Raw genomic sequence first — 12,452 nt, forward strand, 5'->3', positions numbered from 1 at the left:
GGACTGACCATACAATCATTATTTTCTTTTCTGGCAGAATGTTGGCCTGAAATCTGCTGCAAATCCTTAGGCTAACATTTGGCCACCTTCCTCCTGTTATGGAATGTATGAGTTAGAAGTCAGAGCCACTCACCTGGGATCACCAAAAAAAACAAACTCCTCACCTTCCATGCTTATCACAAAGACATGATGTGATTCTGACACAGCAGAAAGTGTGGAATTGTGATTTTGACACAAAAGAAAGTGTATCTTCAGGGCAGATGTGTTATTACAGTGAAAAAGAGTCCAAAGGTATTTCAGAATTTTTATTGATTAAACATTTGTGTTTTTATTCTTTTGACCCACTAAAAAAGTATGGTCTTCATTTTTCAACAATTTACATTCTCTTTATTCATGAAAGTTTTTTACCTCTTTTTCATCAGTTGGTAGATACTCATCAATCACTGAGAGGTTACCCTGCAGACAGGAGAGAATGTAAGTAATGACAGTAATTTTACTCTTTTTCTGTCATTCTTCCAAGCACCAAAAGCTTCTGGACAGAGTTCAACAGTTCAGGAACAAAGCTAACATTTACACTAACTTCCCTAAATGCTACTGGTGTCACACCCTGAGTTAAAAAATGGGGCATCCAGAAACGTCAGAGATAAAGCTTTTGGTGCTCCTTGTTACCTTTTGTTGACCTTTTTGTTTTAAGGAAATCAGTTGTCACGCTTTTCACAGGACACAAAAGGTTATAATGAATGCATACATTTAGTTTTTTAAAAGAACTGCCAGGCATGAAATAAATCAATAAAAAACAAACAAAAAAACTGTACAATATCAATATTATAAACATGACTCAATAACAGTTACCTACAAGGTCTTTATTAATGGAAACTGTAAGATCAATAAAAAAACCTAAAACATTTCCCTCTGAGGGATGATTTCAGAATGTAATTTGGTTGAAAAATGTAATTGAATTGGATTACATTAAATCAAATATAGAAACGTGTGTTGGAATTTGGTTGCTAGCAGGGTTTACTCCCTGTTTCTTTGTATTAGTATTATTATTATGGTTTATGCTACTGTTTACAAGCTTACCTGAGGGACATTTGTTAGCCAAAGACAAGAATGATGGGACTCGTCATGCACAATTTAGTCCATACTGCCACCTTCTGGTAGTACAGCATAGCCAATTTTATTTGTTACAAATTAAATACTAAAAGGTTATTTAATTGAACAAGATTACATGAATGTATGTTAATCTTTAGCATTTAAGTATATTGTCATCATGTTTGAGGACAATGTCTGTGACAATGAAGAGCATTTCATTGTTTTTCACATTTTCAACACAACATGTGAAAGAAAAAGAATTTAAAGACACAATGTTTTTAAATAAAAACTAATAATTTAAACAATTGGGTTTAAAAGGGATTTCTATTTACTTTAAAATGTGCAAATACGTTTAGGGAAAAAAGAAAAGATATTCATGTAGAATAACAATATTGATGAAGAAAATGTATTATCTTACACTTTTCAAAACTAATTCTTTGCATTGTCTCTATGATAAAAGACAAAAGTGGAATAAAGACATTCACTGAGTCTGTGGAATCAAATCCTTGTAAAGCATCCATATTAATGCAGAAAAAGTGTCACAAAACAAAAAACTACATAATAAAAACAGATATAAAGGTATACAATGTAAATGGAATAGTAGACTGTACAAAAATACTTTAAAACTAATCGTGAATCACAATCTTTATTTTTGTTAAGTTGTTTATGTGCCTCACACTTCAACTACACACTTCCTATTTCCTTTCTGGGAATCAGAATGTTGTGGATGGAAAGACAAACACAATCAGGGGAGGCCGTAGAGGGGTGTTTTTTTTGTGGCCAGACATGTTTTTGTGTGAGCAGATCAGTGGAAATGTTCCTTCTGTTGATACTGGGTTTGTGAACAGACAGGCAGTAAAGTGGCAGAGTTTAAAGTCCAAGTAACCTCAGAAAAGGAAAGAGAACAGCACGATTAATTCCAGAATATGTTTTCAATATATCCTCCCATGGACACTGAGGTTAGCATTTAATAGGTAGAAATTATGATGAACCAAATTAAATCAGGTTTAAAAACTATTTAGGTCAAATGACACATCAGATAGATCCTGACTTAAACTCGAAGATACTCAAATGATAACTGCAACCATAAATGCTGTGCTGTGTGTTGGCTCAGATGGGTTGTCTAACAGTTGCAAGGAGGTGAAATAGGCTCATAAGGCACATATGCTGGTATGTTGAAAAGGGAAACACAAGATAGGTGGAATTATTTCTGAATTTTTCCTAACAACCCAATGTGACTTTGTAGGACACGTTTTAAGGCACTTTACAAGCTTTTAAATAACCAATTTTCAATTGGAGCAGTTCTAGTTTTAAAACAATACATTTTTGCTGAGGCATGCATACTGTTTTCACCTATTGCTCACATTTTTGTCAGACACAGATGTCTTTTTTGTCAAAATTGAGGTGCTTATTATGTTTTTATGTTTTCATGATATAAAGCACTTTGATCTGCCTCGTAGCTGAAATGTGTTATACAAATAAACTTGATTGATTTTTTAAAAAACATTTTCAACCCATTTAAAGACATATGAGCTATTTATTGTTTCAGATATTCCAATAACCTTTTAGCTGCCAGTGAAATACAATGCATTTCATTCTTCTGCAGAACCCGTTCCAACAATTTTAAGGCTTGAATTTAAACATTGTACCAATTCTTAATGCCATAAATGACAATAATTGAACTCTTGGACTAAATCATCAGGTTGTTGGTGAATTGGCCGATGTGTTCATCTAAGACTGAATTTTCTAATTTTCATAACACAAGATCCCATGCGTCTTTGTTAAAATACTGCGCTACAAAGTTGATTCAAACCTGTAATCTAAAAAGAACCTATCCTGCCTCTCAACACATGGTAACTATTCTCTAGTTTGATTCTTGAGTAAATTGCATTTCTTCTTCTCCCCAGTGGTCTCTTTCCTCCATCACCTCCATCACTACAGTTCTGGGTCCAGTGAGGATCAGGTGGCTGACTGTCCTGTAGTCCAGATCGAGAACATTGAGACCATTCACAGAGACCACAAACTGTCGTACCTGTAAATATGGAAGGTATTCAAACTTTATTTAGCTGCAAAAAAGAAGAAACTGGTTGATTTATGGTTTATTTAAGATAAAATTTCTTTTGAATAATTGTTTTTGTCTACCTTCATCCCAGCAGCAGCAGCTGGACCAAATGGCTCCACAGCCTGAATGTAGCATGGCTGCTTTCCTCTAACCACAAACCCCCATCCCACTGCATCACCCACAATCTGTAGAGAACCACAGAAATCGCAATTTATAGAACTGAAATCTGTGCATATGTAAAGGTGAAAAATGTACATCAGCCTGCAACACTCTTTTCACTTATTAAAAAACACACTTTGGTCAATGGTGTCAAATTTTATAAAAAAAAAAGAAGAAAAATATATTTCTTGTAATAGCCAAAGAAAGGTTAAAAATAATATATCTTCTCTATTCATGTTAATGGAAAAGGCTTTTAATTTAGGCAAATGTAAAACATACTGTGAATGTTTTCTTAATGTAGGGGCCGCCTGGTGTTTGCAGTTCCTCTGTGCTCACTGGTCTTCTCAGGACTAAATACGAGGGAGAGATAGAAATAGAGGAAAAAGAGGGAGAAAAGGACAAAAAAAAGAAAAACTGTTGTTTTTTAGTTTTCAACAAGATAATTCTAAAGGAGAAAAAAAATGATGAGGCTATTTTGGATGTTGTGGACTTACTCTACTTTAAACCTAGATAATCTGAATTCAATGATAGATCATCAATGTCACATTACCCTGTTGCTTCATTTGTTGTCATTTGTTTTTGCAAATGACAACAAAGGAATGTTGTTAGGCTAGTGGCATGTACATTAGCCCTAACAAAATATGGCAGTTGCCTTAAAGATACTTCAAATAATACCTGATTTAGGGTTGGAGAGTGTGAGGGAAGAGAAAGAACTGCGGTCACCAACTGTTCTTCTGGTGTAAATGCTTCCATCGCTGCTGCTTCTTAGCCTGGGTCTTGCTGGACCAACACAGCTCCCACTCTTAGTGGCTTTTTCATTCTTAGAAGTACTGTCTAAAAGGAGACAGATATGCACATCATGGAGAACTTGCTGATACACATAAACGTATAGATTTTTTTTTTCGATCATTGACTCAGTCATTTGTTGGCCTAAATGTGGTTTTTCTCCTGACTCAATTCAAGTAGTTTTGATTTCAAGACTTTGTTGATTTGGTTAGTTTTTCAGTTAGTTTTACTTTAAACCAAAATGATGTAGTAACAAAATCTTACTAAGATGTAATGGTATTTGGACTTCCTGGAGCTTGCTGGAATTTGGCTTTGCCATAATGGACCAAGTATTCATGCTTGAAATTTTGAGATCTCTTTCCAGAACTTACCAGTTACTTTTGGAAATTTACAATTATCTTTCTTGAAAATTTGAAGGAATTTGCAGGTTACTTTTCCCGATCATATGAGGTACTTAGAACTCCTTTTCTGAACCTGGTAGATACTCTCAGGAACTAAGAGATACATTTCTCCAACTTTCATGGAGCTTACTGGTGAATTTTACAGTACTTTCCATGTACTTCCCAAGAACCTTGGAGGTTACTTTTCTAGAATGACCAAGTACTTTACCTGAACTTGCAAGTAATTTTCCCAGAACTATGCTTGTTTTTACAACTACCCAGTTACTTTCTTGTAACCTTCATTGCACTTATTAGTCATAAGTCACAAATGCTTTCACTTTCACTTTAGCACATATAAATTTTGTGGATCAGCAATAAGTTTGACTCCTATACAGAAAGGGAAGGTTCTAGAAAGTACACATTAAGTTTTAGAAAGTGATCTATAATTCTAGTAAAAGCACCAAGTAAGTTTATTTTAGTGAGTTTCTGAAAACAACCAATAATTTCCACAAAGGTTCTAGGTAAAGTACACAGTGTCTTCTGGGAAGCACCTAGAAAGTATCAGAAAGTAACAACTTCCCAAAGGTTCAACCTAGTTGTAAACCAAGGTGCAATCAGTTGGATTAAAGTGTGTTTGCGTTGACCCAGTTCTGTGTAAATCTACTTATTCTAGCGTCTATAATTCTGTTTCATTCCACCTTGACAAGGAGGGAGTTCTTTTGAATCATAGAGATATGAAAGACAAATATTGGCCATGATGTTGACGTCTGCAGGGATGAAGAAACATGTTCAATTATTCTGTTGGTTGCTTTGATACGAGGGACAGGTTGTGCTCTTATAGTTTCCAAAAGATAGCATATTCCCGTTTTCCTCCTTAATTTGCTGCTATAGATTCATAAGCCTTGGCTTTAAACACGAAACTAACATTAATAACTCAGTGCTAAAAACCATTTGTGCCACAACTTTTAGTTTGGCTAATACGTCCTATGACTTTCTTTTTTGACATACTATATTTAATGCACTCGATATACGTTGGTGTTTCATCAAAGTAACATTTACATATTTGAAATTTGTAGAATGAGCTTTTGTGCCTGGTTAATGTAAAAGTATATTTTTATATGCATGTGTATAATTTTACTGTATTCGCTGGTTTGCAACACATTAATTAGAATCAGAAATTTTTTGTACAAAAATGACATCAAGCACATCAATGATTAACCGAGTGATGGTGATAAAAGCATATTCACCTTCTTCCCTCTCTCTTCCTTCCTTTATTGAAAAGTGACACCATGATGTGTCAGGCAGATATATGACTATATAATAATGTAGTTTGTTTAATGCTTGCTAAATAACTAGGTGGTGTCAAGCCTATTACTCCAGCCACATTTTCTGTGAGTGATACAGTAATATGCAGGTTGCTGTCTCATAAGCATGTTTGAGTTGCAGGGGGAATGTTTGCTTTCTTTTTGTATGCGAGTTCTCACATAGCTGTTTTAGTTTGTTTTTTGCTATTTATTGATTTATTTATTTCTGGCTTTTTTTTAACACGAACAGAAGTAAGTCTTAAAATTTGTAGAATTACTTTACATTACAATGCTTTTGTCATTTGGTTTGTCTGTTGATATCCTCATTATGTTTTAGTTGTCAATATTTTAATAAAGTCAGCTTATTTTACTTAAATAATATGATTTCAACATTAATATTTCTCCATGTTTTTCTAACTGTTTTATTCTATTACACATATTTTGAAATAATTCACACATGTTGAACTATTTTTGCTTTTAGCATCTAGGAGAAATAGAAGTTTGCATTTGCAAATTATAAACGGTTCTTACCTGCTGTACGAGGACCCATTTCTTTTCAGATGTTCATCAAACTGATAAATAAAAGGGTAACTATTGATACATGTGGAGAACCAGGCACTCTAACAATTCTTCTACACATACAAAAACTCTAATGGAACAATTAATTGTTTTTATAATGAAATCCTCTTCAAGCGCTCACCAACAACGTATCCCTAACCAAGCCTGTACTTTAAATGCTCTTTGTGTTTTCAGTTCTAAAAACACAGCTGGTGAAGCGGTAGGAAAATGCTTCAGAGTGAGCTAAATATTAAACCCCAGAGCAAACAAGTCAGCCGTCAGCAGGGGGTGCGAGGTGGGAGGAGACACCGCCAATGTAGGGTTTTTACTAATTACACGGACATTTACAATCTTGAAATTTTACCACATCATTTTTTCATTTGAAGCTTAGAATGCTGTAGCTAATGTTCAGTTTTTTATGACATTACAGATGATTTAAATAAACGATTCAAGAACATTGTGCAATACTGTAATTACTTAAGTAACAGAAAATGATGGTTGATAATATAATCACCACGAAAACATTATTACAAAATTATTTACTCTACCAAATTAAAACATTGTAAATCAGTTTAAAGGAAAATAGAAACATATTTCTTGACCAAAATGGGGTTTTTCAGGAGTTGTTGATTTTCATTATTATATTAATTATATGGGCAAAACCGGTTAAAAGGCACAAAAATATCATCTGTTTATCCAAATTTAAGTGTTTTTCTTCAGTAATTAGCTCCTTTTCTGAAAGATGACAGGGTGAAGGGGACCCATTTAACTTTTGCTCCACAGATTCCTGCAAGCTGGTTGGGAATTTATTTGATACACTGGTTAGTTTTAGCATATAACTAAAAAAGAGCAACACTGCATGTATTCCTGAAGCAATGTACCAGACAGGCTGCAGCTTGGTTGCCATGCAGAGCGTAGGAGGGTGCAGGTAGAGAGGGAATAAAGTAAAATTATTCAAGCTCCAATGGATCAGACAGATACAGGACAATACCAAGCTTAGGAAACCACACCAGCTGAAAAGCACAAGATTGGCTGCATCATGGGGAAAAAACATATGTTGAAATACTGATGACTCCAAGCGTACCATGGGATTAGTGGCTCATAGGAAACAAGGTCAGTTTGGCCATCTTACAGACCTGATGTCAAACCCAGAGAAATGTTGTGGGTAGAGCAGAAAAAGTGCATGGGGAAAAAGGTGGCCTTCAAAACTAAATTAGTTGCATAAATGCTGTAGGAAGGAATGGGCCAAAATTTGTATCAAAAAAATAATGAAATCCAAATGTTTGACCCAAGTTGCATCATTTAAGGAAATCCTACCAAATGCTAAAGAAATTTATGCCAACTTCAAATTGAAAAGAAACTCATAAAAGTTTGTTTGATCTTTACAAGCCTTTGATGTTGGAATGAAAAGTGACAAGCAACTAATAAATAACTTCCATTGCTGTTATCCCTTTCAACCTTCAGCTGAGTCAATTCGACAACGTGGCCGAGAATGACATCAATGAGGAAACATGCTGCTGCGATCACCACCTTCAACAACAACATGCTGCAGACAGAATAAACATGCTTCTGATAACTCTGCATTCTATTCTGTCTACATGAGGAACATACTTTACTCTTTAGGTCAATCAGTGTTGCTATTTCATTAACTGATCATGAGTTAAACAGCATGACTCAAGATAACACAGATATAGCAATTCACAACAAAATGGGAGAGAATCTTTCCAAACTCGAGACATCATGAAGGTGAAAGGATTATGTAACACCAAGACCAAGATTATGTGAGTTAGTAATTAAGGTTTGCTCAAGTGCAAATATAAAATTCTATATATTCTCAGGAACAACAAAAATGCATTAAATCTTATTGAGTAGACCGAGTATGTGCAACAGTCTAATTATATTCTCAGATGAACTGAGGAAAGTCTAAAAAAGACTGGATATGTCTGTGTTGTGCAGAATTGCATATCTTTTGCTTGATTAAGCAATTCCTCAACTTCAAGTTATTGTCTTCTTTGCTTTCAGTGACTCGGCTTTTTGTTTTCAGAAGAAGAAATCAATAATTATTGCTGTTCCAAAGACTATCTGAAGTATTGAAATTTCTTGAAGTTCTAAATTATTTTTGAGGATTGTGAACTTTTTTAACCTCAGATTTCTAATTTTTTCATCCTGCCATCCTTCCATCCTACCTAATCCTTGCAGGGTCATCAGGCAACAGGTGCCTAACTTCAGCGTTCACTGGGCAAGAGGCTGGATACACCCCGGATAGTTTGTGTCCATGATAGGGTGACACAAAGACAAGACAAAAAACCATGAACAGACAAATATAAGGTCATTCTAACGTGACCAATTAACTTAAAAGTCATGTTGTTGAACTGAAGATGTCAGAGCCCCCAGAAGGAACCCACTCATGCAAAAAGCGATTATGCAAACATAAGATCCTAAGCTGGGATTCAATCCCAGGAACTTGCAAGACAACAGTGCTAATGTCTGTACCACCATGAAGTCCATGCTTTTATCTGCTGTAAGACAGTTCATTCATGACCATTAAGCAAATGCAAGCAGATCATTTACTATGATTTTTTTGCCCTTCATGATATGCCAGTATTGTGAAAAGCCTCATAATCTAACCTGCAATGTCTAAATAAGTTCTTAAAGATCTGGAACACAGTGACCTCAGACCTGGAACTGGATGAAAAATTTAACACAGCTTAGCTTTATTTGCTTTGTCAGAAACTCCAGAAGACACAGGTGCAATCACCTGGATCAATGACTATCTGACAAAGATTTTGTCAATTTGTGAGACTGAAGGTTTTTGTGGCTAATCAAGCTGTTCTGGAGCACAAGAGCACCACAATGGGATGTACTTTCACCATTGTTTTTTCCCCACTTTGTACACCTCAGACTTTCAAAGCAAGAAAGCACCACCATCTGATGGGAACACAGAATCAGAACCAGGGACATAAAGACCAAACAACCTGATAAAAAAGGCTGGTTCTGTTATAGGGACTACTTTTATTTAGGGAGAACAGTGCAAAGAAGGATGCTTCAGAAAATAAAGAACATTACAAACAATCCCGAGCATCCTCTTCATTAGACAGTCAGTGGTTTTAGCCAGACGTCTTTTCAGGTCTTTAAGACACAACTCTACGGGACATCCTTCCTCCCGTACAGCCATCAGCCTCTACATCAACTCTTTGAAGAGTGGATACTATGGATAATATGATGTTCAGCAATATTTAATTTCCCCTTAGGATTAATAAAGTATTTTTGCGTTAGACTGAATAGAACAAATGCAAAGAATAAAATGCTTTCGGCAAACTAGAACAAATCCAAGAACTGTGCCCACTGCACAGGTAGACTGTTGTAGAATTGAAAGTACACAGAAGAGACAAATCTGAACTTTCTGGTACAAAAGATATGTAATGTATAGCTAAAGTTTTCTGTTGGAGCTGGGTTTAAAATGCTGAATATCTTATCTTTTACAAACCAGTCTGAAAAGAATGGAATAGTTCCCCTTTTCTAATTGGTTACAAAAATTTCAATTTAATAGCAAGTGTTGTGAAACAAATGCCTAATGTAATTGTTTGTCCTCAAAAATCTATTCTGGGGACATTCTGTGACACCTCCCACCAGGACTGCACTCATAAAGTTAAAAGCTTGGTGATCTCTAGCTGCTGTGCTCCATTGATTTCATAGATCAATAAGCTCATTGAGTTCAGGGTACACCACAATTGATGTACAGAGTGTTAGACAGACTTAACGTGTTGTTTCATCATTGATTGATTGTGTTGATTTAAATGTAAATTGCACTTTTCTCTGTAGAAATTTCTGACTCTTAGAAAGGTCATGCATAAACAAAGACGCCTTATCATTTTTCTGGTGTTTGCACATGCAGATGGAAAGCTGCAGGTGTTTTTTTTCTTTCCCACAGAGATTTTGCAAATATTGCAAACTTTTTGGTAGGATTATACTAATAATGTTTAGTCTGTGCAGAGACAACTGGTTTATATCGGAAGATATACGAATGGTACAATTTTGAGGTATTCCGTGGAAACTTTAATATCTCTTGATAATGCCTGAAATAAAGACCTCTGCTAATCAGGGAAAACAAGACAAAAGTAAATATCACATTTTCAAGAAAATTATTTTTTCCAGTTTAAATAGATAAAACTGCTATTAAGTGGAGAATATGAATATATATTAATGCATAAGTGGGCATCGCACTGAACCAGCGTTGATGATCTCTTATCTGCCATTTGCCTTAAGCTTGCATTAATCTGATTTTATACTGCCATCTGCTGGATGAAATCTCTCAGTTATGGTAAGACTTGTACATTTAAATTTGATTAGTTGTCTGTTTCGTGAAAGCTTATAAATCTTTTTAGGAATTAAAGTGAAAAATGTATTCACTTACCAATTTAATGTATCTTTTTTTTTCAATTTGAAGGCTGTCATTAAAAGCCGCACTGCAGATAAATTGGAAATACAAAGCATTTCAAACAACGGAAATAAAAATCAAAATGCTTTTAAGGAATTTTGTAAGCTGATTAAACAGCTTGTGTATTAAATAATTTGCTATAATAGTTTTAAACATGATACATTTTTGGGAATGCATGGCTTGGCACAAAAAAATTATAATTGCATTTCTTTAATAAAGAGAAAGAAAATAGGCTAAAACATCAGAAACAAAACATGATGAAACAAAGAGAACTGAAGACTTCAATGAAAGTGGCATGCAAGTAAAACTTTCTGGAGTGCAAAAAGCTTTATTCAGTAATTTGGTTTTCCAATAAGGGGTACAAGTGGGTTAGCAATGGAACAGTTGCATTTACTTTTCCTGTAAAATTACAGCAGTGCGTCATTTTTCTGCAATCTAACAGAAAGTCAGTCAGATTGGTTGAAGAGTTTCTGTTTTAAAATTTTGCTAAGAATTTTCAATTGGATTTGTGTTATGACCATTTTGTCACATGAACCTGTATGTTAAGGGCTTTTATCCTGCAGGAAGGCGGACCTCCTCCTCAGTATCAAGCCAGTTCCAGCCTCTAACAGATGTTCTTCCAGGTCTGGCCTCACTCTGCTCTCTTGCATTCTGTGTAATTGCTCTCACCTGATTATGGTGTAAGTATCAATCTCTTCAGTTAAATACTCGTCAGTCCCTTGCAAGATCCTCCCAGTTTCAAACTTGGTTTGTTTCTGTTTCCAGCTCAGCATGATTCTCTGCTGACTGTTTCATGTTTCTCAGCAGTTCTTACTGCTTTGTGTTTCACCCCCATGTTTTCATGTTGTTTTGTTAACATATACAACCTTGACATGATCCTACTGCCCTCCTTCCTGTGTCAGAGTCTTTCTACATGCAGTTCTCGCTTTATTTTTTTAAAGAACAATTAGAGAAAATGTGCTAACATTCTACATTTTTGTTAATGTGATCTAAATTTCAGCCCTATTTCATTTGAACATGTGAACATTTAAATGCATATTTCTAGGTTTGTGAGAGTATTTGTTTGTGTTCAAATATAGTAAAACAGATAATAAAGTACAAAGTACTTTGTTCCTGAACTACAACACACAAATCTCAGTTGAATGTTTTCATGGATCATCCAGTAATAAACTTTTTGGTAAGCTTACAATTTAATTTTTCAGCAAATTCAGACATTTGCATTTTTATTTATTTGTTTATTTTTGAAACAATAATTTTTTAATGAGTTGCAGAATTTTTTTGTTGATCTTTCAACATGCAGGCAGCTCAATGTCTATGTAGACATGCACATAAAAATAAACAGTCATGTACCAGAACACAAATCGATACATGGCAGCTTCATGAACTACTGTGCCACTGTGTTGTAATTTAACAGTATGAAGTCCAAAGTTACAATTAGCTGAATATATCGATGTTTCCTGTAAGAAGAGCTAATAGCTCAGCATCTCTTTCTGCTGAGTCGCTTCTGATTCGCTCCAAATACTATTTGACAAAGCTGAAAAAAGCAAAGCAACACTTTTATTTATCATTCCAGGAAATTTTGTTTGAAAAACTCCCTGATTTTAAAGGTGCTTCAAATGACTCAACTTGGTTTAGTTAGATGATTCACATTTACTCCCATGTGTGGGAGCTGT

At 35.0% G+C, this 12,452-nt stretch overlaps 1 protein-coding gene across 1 annotated transcript; it reads right to left on the reverse strand.

Annotated features, from left to right (window-relative positions):
• Positions 1-1,799: 1,799 nt before the first annotated feature.
• LOC102231854 (DEP domain-containing mTOR-interacting protein-like) lies at positions 1,800-6,567 on the reverse strand. The gene is made up of 5 exons (XM_005804743.2): positions 6,315-6,567; positions 3,989-4,147; positions 3,593-3,663; positions 3,235-3,339; positions 1,800-3,124 (listed from the first exon to the last, which is right to left on the reverse strand). Exons 1-5 carry the CDS (start codon positions 6,331-6,333, stop codon positions 2,957-2,959), a joined length of 522 nt encoding a protein of 173 aa, XP_005804800.1. The 5' UTR covers positions 6,334-6,567; the 3' UTR covers positions 1,800-2,956.
• Between the last annotated feature and the right edge of the window lie 5,885 nt (positions 6,568-12,452).

The sequence above is a fragment of the Xiphophorus maculatus genome, chromosome 13, assembly GCF_002775205.1.
Source record: "Xiphophorus maculatus strain JP 163 A chromosome 13, X_maculatus-5.0-male, whole genome shotgun sequence".
NCBI lineage: Eukaryota > Metazoa > Chordata > Actinopteri > Cyprinodontiformes > Poeciliidae > Xiphophorus > Xiphophorus maculatus.